General features: G+C 40.2%; 1 protein-coding gene across 1 annotated transcript in view; it reads right to left on the reverse strand.

The window, feature by feature from the left end:
• opn4b (opsin 4b) overlaps positions 1–10,000 on the reverse strand; it is a 32,382-nt gene that overhangs the window by 10,578 nt on the left and 11,804 nt on the right. The window contains exons 2-3 of the mRNA XM_030775133.1: positions 1,730–1,872; positions 850–983 (exon numbers count right to left, since the gene is read on the reverse strand). Coding sequence (XP_030630993.1) covers positions 850–983; positions 1,730–1,872 — 277 coding nt within the window. The remainder of the gene's footprint in view (positions 1–849; positions 984–1,729; positions 1,873–10,000) is intronic.

Here is a 10,000-nt window from a genome sequence, read left to right on the forward strand (position 1 = left end):
AGACCATCAAACCATCAATGACAGACGGAAAAACTTTCATCAACAGCCTCTCCTGAGACCTGTGCACAAACTAACACAATCAGAAGGATTTTAAAAGCACTTAACTGCTCTCTCTGGCCCCAAAGTCATCTCTGGTTAGGTCAATTATATAAAGTATTCTATTTCATTAAAAAAAAATAAGTGTATTTAACCTTATTTATGTATAAACACAGGAAATTTAAAAAAAAAAAAAAAAAACAGAAATGAAAAATTCACATCACACAGCGGCATCTATGAGGGGAGGATCTGTCAATATCCATCATAAAAACAAACAAACAAATAAATAAATAAAATAAACTAAAATCAAAACAATCTGAAATGGAATTTTTTTGTTGATAAACAAATAAGGACTGCAGTTGATTAAGAAAAACAGAGGCCATTTTCACCGTGGCCATTTCCTCCTTTTGAGCGTCCACGGGACACAGTTTCGCTAGTTGTAAGTCTTAAACCCGAAACACGACCGGTATAAGGGTAATCCAATCACTCATTCGGACAGAGCACCTAGAGAGATCCCAGGATCAACACACACAGCTCCTGCATCGTGGGCCTTATATCACACTAACCTCTCCTTCATGTATACATACAACAGACACATGAATCATCTATAGATCACTATGGCAGCCAAGGGCAATATCACGCATCTGAAATATTTAGCTCTTCATCTTTGCACGTGAAGGTGAAATCTTTGGGGTTTAGGAAGACGGGCGGTGTGGAGGGGTGGGGTTGTGCTTGAAAAATTCCATCAGATCAAGGAGGGAGGCAGGCTAGGTTTTTGTTTTCACACTCCAGAGTACATGTCCCCTGGATTACCTTTCTCTCCGAAGATCCATCTCTTGTGCATACTGGTGGTGAAGAAGACTGGCGTCTGAGTGACACACATCAGGAAGTCGGTGACAGCCAAATTAATGATGAACATGTTGGCAGGCGTTCTTAGGCTCCTACTCCTGAGAGATCACGCAAACACACACATACACACATACACACACACACACACACACGTGTACACGTACACACAAGTGCATGCATACACACACACACACACACACACACACAAAGAAAGAAGATGAAGTGAATTCTCATGGTTATTGTTTTTCGGCCTCTTGGGGCACTTTGGAAGCTGAGTGGAGATGGGAGGAGATGCTTTCCATCATTAATATCAGAGCCATGGGGATGGATTGAAACGTCTCTACAGCATGAATCCAAGCCTAAGGCCGTCGAACTGTAGAGAGAGAGAGAGAGAGACTTTGATAGGCCTGAAGGATTAGAGAACTTTAAACCGCAGAGTCTGTCTCTCCCAGGCATTTAGACCACATGTAGGTTTACCTTGCACCATCCACCCTACGTGAGTGGCCTGCTAAACCTTCCCTTCAGAGGGTGACTGGCATCCTATATAACACATGATTAAACTCATGTTTTAACGTTCCTTCCCCGTCTCTCTGCGTCTTCGGTCCAACAGCACCCTTTGACCCTCACTCGCACTGATTTATCCTCAGAAAAAAAAAAAAAATCGCTCGAAATAACTAACAAATCTGTGTGTAAATCTATAAACAAACAGTTCCAAGGCCACGGACTGGAATGAGGAGCGGGTAGGATTTTCCTGTCATACACACTTGAATGCTTTTGACTGAAAGGAAGAAAAAAAAGGCACGGAGGAGAGAGAGAGAGTAAGAATTCGGGGGGCGGGGCTCACTTGCAGAAGGCATACATGACCAGGAAGTTCCCCACCATTCCCGTAATTCCCACGGCTAGGATGACAGAACCGATGGTGTAGTGCGCGTGGTCTGGTACGTCAACGGTCGGAAAAGGATGTCGAATGTTCTGGATCATCGCCACCTGAAAAACAGAGGCAGATTGACAAACGTGTGTTTAAAAAAAAATATATCCTATATCGAGAATCATAGCGGACCAAATATATAACAGGTCTAAAAACCGAATCCCCTGAAACTTATGTCGTCATCCAACTGTCGCTACCATATGTCAGAACAGCCATACGGTGACATTTGAATTGTTCTACTGAACTTCCACTTTAAAATGTACATTACAACCCAAATTATGACGTTATAAAATCTGCATCATCTGATAAAGACAAGAAACAGCTTTTACAGATTCTGTGTGTTCTGTCTGAGTTGCGTTCTGTCTCTTCTAAACTGTCTCTTCTAAACTGGACCACTGCAGGACCTGCCAAATTCACCTACCCGCATACGGGCTTGATTGATAACTTTCGTTGTTTGGAGAGACTGTTCGACTAGTTTGATAGATAACCTGACAGTTACAAAACACAACTACATGGAGATGTTGGAGATCCGTCGTATGAGTTCTTCTATGAAACGTAAACGTAGGTAAGAATACAATATATACAGTACTGTGTACAGTGTAACTGACACTGTTGTTGTCAAATGTTTTGATTTCTACCCGAGCAAGACAAAGGTAAAGCCTCAAGGAGTTCATCTGAACAACTATTAAGGCAAAAATCTGGAGGAATCTTTGGTTCTCTAGTGCAACTCTAAGACCAGTTGTATGGGAGACACTGTGTGATTTCACCATTAGTATGTTAATGTTAACATCTCACAGTTACTTCTTTTATTCTGTTTATTTGCCCCATGCATTCAGGAACAACAGCACTGACTGTCCAACATTCAGGGCATATTAAGAGAGGAGAGACTGTACTGCTTGCGAAAATACATATTTGCAGTACAGCAAAACAACCCAAACTGGTATACTTCTTTTTGTCCAATCATTAGTTTTCTTTGTTTCAGCTTCACAGAGCAGCCTTGTCATTCAAGGATCATTAAGATTTCTTCATTAATTGCATCTTTATATGACCCACTACAATACAATGAATATGATACTGTACAGCTGTTCACGACAGTGCAGTCTGAAAAACAATCAACGCTCTGATGTATTGGACCACAACTCAAGGACCTGCTGAAGAAGAGGGACTGATCTCCCACTCAATCCTAAGTGTTTGCAGAAAAGAATTTTTTGTTACACAGATGTTTTAATTTGCATGTAATCATTTTGAGAATAATTTAAGGGTTATGTGACATGCTCAAGGGCACAACGGAAGAGATTTCTAATTCTCAGAATTTGAACCTGCGACCCCTTTATCTTAAATTACTCAGTAATTCTGTCACACCTGGATATTAAAGCAAATTACGATTTCCTCATCTAAGCAACAGGAACAGAAAAATCTCCTTACGGTAAACATAGTGCTCTAAACAAAGGATTATGTATAAATGTATGTGTTATTGACTGGCTTTCTAAAGCAGGTTCATCATAAGAAGTCATAAAAAGCCACACATCTCACTCCGACATGTCTGAGGCAAGTTTAAAAGTCCGCAGGAATCGCTGAGGAACGACAGAATGAAAAACGTTAGACTTTCCTTCTACCATAGATTAGAGAGTGTGTAGCGCGTGCATGCCTGCGTGCATGTGCCAGCGTGTGAATGAACATGCTCGATACTACCGTTTAGGAAAACCGGGTGATATTATGAATCCATGATTTCATAAGCGAGAGAGAGAGAGAGAGGAAGAGACATACTAAACACCGTTCATTCTTGACCCTTACATACTCGATTAAAGCAGCGGTAATTACCAGTGACAGCAGTGTTCTCTGCAAAACACCTCTCCTTCTCACGCTATCAGGGGCCTCCGCCAGTCTTTTTTTTTTTTTCTTTCCATTATAAACATCTGTTGACGTTTCAAGATGTTAAAGATGTTTCTTCTTTTCAAAAGCTCTCAGGGTTAACATGAGCCTATATCACAGATGATTCCATTTTTTTTTTTCAGTCAACACCTGTGGCTTGATAGTAGCCATATGAAAAGATGATCAAAACAGTGACATGGACTGAAAAAAAAAAGCAAGAGAAAGAGAAGGTGAACCTATTTCAGACGTAAAAGAAGTGGTCTGGCTTCCATTCAGCTGCAAAGAAGATGAACAGAGACTGCTCATTGGATTTCTTTTCTCTCTCTTTGGGGGGGTGGGTGGCATCACCCTTACTAGCAAAATGACGAAAATGCATCCCCCTTGTTAACCTGCCATTCCCCTATGTACTCTACAGAGCAAAGTCAGTGTCCACTGGGTCACCACCCCCCCCATTAAAAAAATAACAAATCACCCACTGCTCTCAGTCTGTCTCTGTTCACCTTGCATCTGTTTGCATCTGCCTTGAACGGGGTTGCTTTTTTTTTTAGGAATGTAGTAGTAAGTGCCTGTGGAAAAGCTTGGGAAATGTTTAAAGTGATCTAATACTGGGTTTTGACCATCGTATTGGCTTGAGAACTGCAGGATGTCACTATTAAAAAAAGTCACCTGCTGTGTTCTCAGTTGACAACATCTCTGTTCCAACACCTACTCAGTCATTTCCCAAAGCAGCCTTTTCACTAAAGACACACCATGGGCAGCAATCAAAACCCCATTGACAAGGCTGCAACAGACAATCTCCCTGCCCACGAGGACGGCTTAACATATTAGAGGGCAGGCTTAACCTCTGTCACACCGCGTTCGTGCATTACTCGTACGTGTTTATCTGCAATTCATGTCTCTTTAAGTCCTGATTGCTTCTTTTAATCAGAGTTGGCCATCATTTCATCCTCTGCAAAACAGAGGTACACAACAGCTCCTATTGTGCCCCCGACGCTCCTTCAAACCATGTGGAAATTGCACACGGCTCCCTACTGAGCTGGAACAAGCAGCTACAATTACTGCAGATAGCTCCATTCCACCTAAACAAAGACACAGACCCTATGGGAGACGTTAATAGAAAAAGCTTCCAAATGTTTGTTTACCAAGAGGTCCCAGAGGGCCAATAAGAGATAAAACTATTTCACACTTTGGAAAATCACTTTTTTTTTTTTTTTTTGCTGATGACAGTGTCGGTGCAATTTAATATTTTAAAAATGATACACGGATGCGTTGAAAACACAAACATCCCTGGAAGGATGTAAGTGACATCTAGTGAGAGAGGTCACTCAGTGCACGGCTGTTTTTTTTTTCTTTATCCAACTTCTTTCTGGGTAAAATTGCTGCCAAGCGCTGCGTTTGAGCTTTAGAAAAGAAATAAAGAATGAAAGAAAAACGCTCACTTTGCCATCACTGAATGTTAGACTAGTACGTTATCCAGAAAAACACGTCTCTGTCTCCAACGGAGTGTGCTAGAGCACCTTTGAAATTCTGTCACTCTCTTTGTGAGAGATTCATGAGGGCGTCATTTATTCATTTCCTTATTTATTTATTTATTTTGTAAGTAAGTAACCACTTAACAAGTAAGGTTAGACAAAGAATGGAACCAAATGGAAATCAGTCAGCTAGCACACAAGGTAATACAGAAGGAATGAATGACTTTTTAAAATCATTTTTCATATTTCTGTAATTTCAAGTCTGTGGGTCACAGCTGGTCACGATTAAAAAGAAGCTGCCCCCCTTTCCTTGCGTATGAATTTCAGCTTCATTAAAATACATTAAAATAATTCATAACTGCATCTTAAAAGGCATTAAAGATATGCTCTCCATGTACAAAGTGTTCACTTTTAGAGAAAGTTTGTAATACCAGAACTTGCAGTCAGATTTTTTTATTCAAATATCAAATATCATATAACGGTGCTTATATTGCTAACAGTTGAAGTGTGAAGAGAGAATTCACCAGGATCCAGCCGGAATCCCCGTAGTCAAATCCCGAGTTGATAAATCTGCACAGAGCATGAATTTTACAGACATGATGGAGAGCCTGAATATGTGTCTAACTGCGGGAGCAGGAAAGCAACACGTTCTTGTAAGGAAGTAGCCAGTCGTAGCCAATACACTGCCTAGTATTCTGATTTTCTGAGAGTGATTTGGTACGTCACTCACGTAACGGGGAATGAAAACATCTGCGAAGAATGATTCATTCCTGATTCAAAGAGAATTCCCAAAAATCTGATATAACCGTGTGGAGCCCCATGCATGTATCTCATTCGCACTGATGTTAGCCACACGCACACATGTCTAAAGAGTTGAGTTGTCTTGTGTCAGTTACAAGGCAACTCAACCACAAATGGTCTCTCATGTCTTAACAATTTATACATCTGACTTTTGGTTTGTTTGTTTGTTTGTTTGTTTGTCCTTTTTGCTCGTAAATAAACATGGCTTTATTTGCACAGCAACTGCATGACTTTTTGATTGCGGCTTTTCCAAACACCACTGAGGACTGCTCTTAAAGAGACCCAAGGGAAAGCTAAAGACCTTGAGTAAATTCAGAGCTTTTATCTTATAGTGGTAAAATAAGAGAAAGAGAGCCAAAAAGGCATTCTTTTAGAAATGTCATGTCTATACACAGTCTCAATATATTTGTAACGGAACTGGAATTAAAAATATCACTTTGTCTTGACTCCTTGGTGTTCTCTGCTAAAACGGCGCATTAAGAAAGTCCCATTTCAAAGAACACCTTTTTTTTTTTTTCTTACTTGAGTGTATCCCTGAAAGTCCTCCGGCTACATCCTGGCCTTTTAGTTTGACCTTGGCTTCCATAAGCTCAGCACTTATCCACGCCGGCCATAAAAGCTGCTGACCTGAAATTACAGTTTGGGGTCATTTCTGTTTGAACATTTCAAGGACGACAAACATCGTTTTGTTTTGTCTCTCCACATTGTCGCTGTTGTTAAAGACACACAGTTTCTCAGAAGCAACTCAAAACGATGTGAGGATGGATTCATCTGTCCCTTTGACCTTGTGACTCTTGTGACTCGACGGATTTCAAACATGGCCTCCCTTTCTTTCTTTTGTTTCATTAAAGTGTAAAAAAGCATACATTAGAAATAAGACGAGATAACCAGAGAGGGTTTAACCATTGTAATTTAAAAAACAAAAAATCAAAAAGAGAATCTGCTGACAATCACCACATAGTTATTACATCATAAACATAGCAATGCCGGAAAATGATAGAGGTAATGATACTATTAAAGATAAAAACAAACAAAAACTGAATCAGCTGAATTATAGCTCTCTCTCTCTCTCTATCTCCCTCTCTCCCCCCCTCTATCTCTCTCTCTCTCTCTCTCTCCTCACTGGCACCCATAGACACTGACTGTAGTGTGTGGCATGAAGAGATGGGGAAATTCAGGAGAACGTTAAGCTTAGTGTCTTATGTGATGTCAAGCAGAACACGACTAAATGAGAAATAAAGAAGAGGTAAACATTAACTAACTTTTTATGCAATGACCATAACTTATCTTTGTCCGCAAATAAGGATAATTTTAAATCTTGTGATGGTAATTGAGTGACCGGCAATTTCTTACACAATTTCTCTCATGGAGGTCAAATGTATATAATCAAAAGTACCAACTTTTTTAGGCCAAACCCATAACTTATCTTTTTCTGCAAATAAAGATCGGTTTCAATCTTATGACCGTGACTGAGTGATTGGCAGTTTCCCTCTTGGAGATTAAATGTATCTAATCAGGTACTGAGCTGTTCCATAGGGGACTGTTATATAAGCACGCGGCTTTAATTTAACATGTGAAGCATCTCCTGTGCTGCTCTCTTAAAGAAGAGTTCCCAAAGTGTAGTCCCGGAGGGCCCTGGTCCTCCTGCATTTTGCCCTCTCATCATCATTAGAGGCCGATTTCTTTCTTTTTTTCTTTTTTTTTCTTTTTTTTCCCAGGGAACTGGGGGTGTATAATCTTCAGCCAGCCAGTAGGACACTGGCCCTGCAGAACTGTGCAAAAGGATAGGCAAGGATACAAATGTATTTAAAAACAAATCAAGTAAAAAAAAAAAAAACTAAATATGTGTTCATAAAAAAAATCTAAATCTCTCTCTCTGTCTCTCTCTTTTTTTTTTGTTTTGTTTGGTTTAAACTGTGCTGGGGAAAATCTGGAGAGCCTGTGATGCGTGCCATAAAGAAAAATGGGCCTTTTTGTTTGTTCTGTTGATTAGAGATTAAGGGACTCTTGTGAAGCTGGGATGAACATGCTGGTGCAACAGAGCAGAATTTTCCAGAAGAGGATCATCACAAATAAGATGTCACCATCACTCAGGTGCTCAGTGACAACAGGAAAAGTCGGAGAAAAAGAGAGAGAGAGTGAGAGAGAGAGCAGAAGAAGAGAAAGATTTGAACAATAGAGATACACTGTGTAAAGACAGCAGTGGCTATGTTTGCAAAATGGTGTCTCGTAGTATGAATGCTTCAGAAATAAATGATCAGCGACTTCACATTCTACGGTTAGTTTTTCATCGATTCTGAACGTGTGTCATGGTATAAGGACCAGGGTCTCTGAATGCTACTCTAATCAACACGTTTTAGATCTCTCTGCTCTAACACACCTTCTTCAGCCAGTCAGGGATTATCAATCAGGTGAACAGCTGAATCAGACATGTTTGATCAGGGAGAGGTCTAAAAGCTACATGAGAACATTCTGTCAAAGTGTAAGATTCAACTTAGAACAATACCACTATAATGTGACTAAGTGTCACACTGACGGCCTGGCTTACCAGGGAGAACTTTTTTCAAGCCAAAAAAAAAAACCCCAGAAAACTGGTTCATCTCTCACATCAGTTATTTCTCACATATATCTAAACCACATTAGACAGAGCAACAAACAGGACAGGAGGTCAATAGGTCAAGAGTCTGAAGAATCGGCAAGGTCTGACCAGGGTGACAAAGTCGCAGCAAAGAGATATACCATTTAGCACTGTAATCCTACAGCACCAAGCTAAAAACAAACAAACAAACAAACAATAACTAAAAACTTCCTGCCAAGAGTCTGCTACTTCAGAAAATGCCCACGGTTGTACTGTTTGTGTGTAACTACTCTATATAACAGAGCACAGCAAACCAGAGTTTGAAAGCTCAGTTCAATAGACTATCACAACATGGCTATCAGCTTCTTCATGATTTCTTTGGAGGCAAATACACTTCAAGTATACTAAAATATAATCTTCTCCAAGAGTTATGAAGGCCTGCAGTTAAGGGTTAGCGTGTCTCCAAAAGGCAGCTAAAGTTTGGGGGAAATAAGAATTTTATCTCTAAGAAAGAAAACAAACATTAAAAAAACACTCCAATTGTCCTAGTTCCACAAAAGAAAATAACCATAACATCTTAAGGTATTTTAGGTGTTTATTCTATCTCACATTTGCTGAATATTCTCCAAAGAAAAAAAAACATTAAACAAAAAACAGGTTGCAAAATGACCCAGTTTACACAGCTGTTTGAATCTAAAACTGTTATCTTACCCAGTACAACAGACTGTCTGTAACTGTTTTTGTGTTTTGTAAGGGGCTTGTTGGTGACCTGGAGACTTAAACTGCCATGCTAGCTTTTTTTTTTTTTTTCATGCTAGCTTAGGATCGTCAAATAAAACAAACACACGCAAAACTGTACGAGAGATTTGCTTGAAAGAAAATCGATTGAGAACAGGCAAGTAATATCTCTTTTGATGTTTTTTTTTTTTCCTGTCACACTGTGTCAGGAGAACAAAAAAAAAAAAAAAGCTCGTAGACTCCTATGACAAAGGAGAATTACTCGCAGTGTCGTAAAATCTGACATTCGTCCGTGACTTCGGGGTGTAACCTGACATGAGCTGCGTCCACCGTGAGGTTTTATAGTGAACCACTAAAGTGCTGCTGGGAGAACTGGTGAGTGCTTTCTCTGTCAGCCACACTGTGTCCCAGTTCACCCTGAGGGGGTCAGTTCTCATCAGCTGACCTGTGACATTAATTAAAACTGCCTGGAGTCCTCAGCCCGCGATAAGAGAGAGTATATTCAGCTGTGTATGCAGAACCCGTGCCATTATCACAGTGTATGGCTCCGCCATCAATCCAAATGACCAGTACTGAGGGCCTATACACAGGACCCGTCCAAGGTTGAAGATTATTGGCAAAGGCGAGGTGAATAAATACGCCTTTTAAATTTGAGGCTTTGTGAATAAATACACCTGTTCTGATTCTTTGGGAGTTACTGCGCCCCTGTGACGGGCTGCCTGAAAT

This window comes from Chanos chanos, chromosome 5 (genome assembly GCF_902362185.1).
Source record: "Chanos chanos chromosome 5, fChaCha1.1, whole genome shotgun sequence".
NCBI lineage: Eukaryota > Metazoa > Chordata > Actinopteri > Gonorynchiformes > Chanidae > Chanos > Chanos chanos.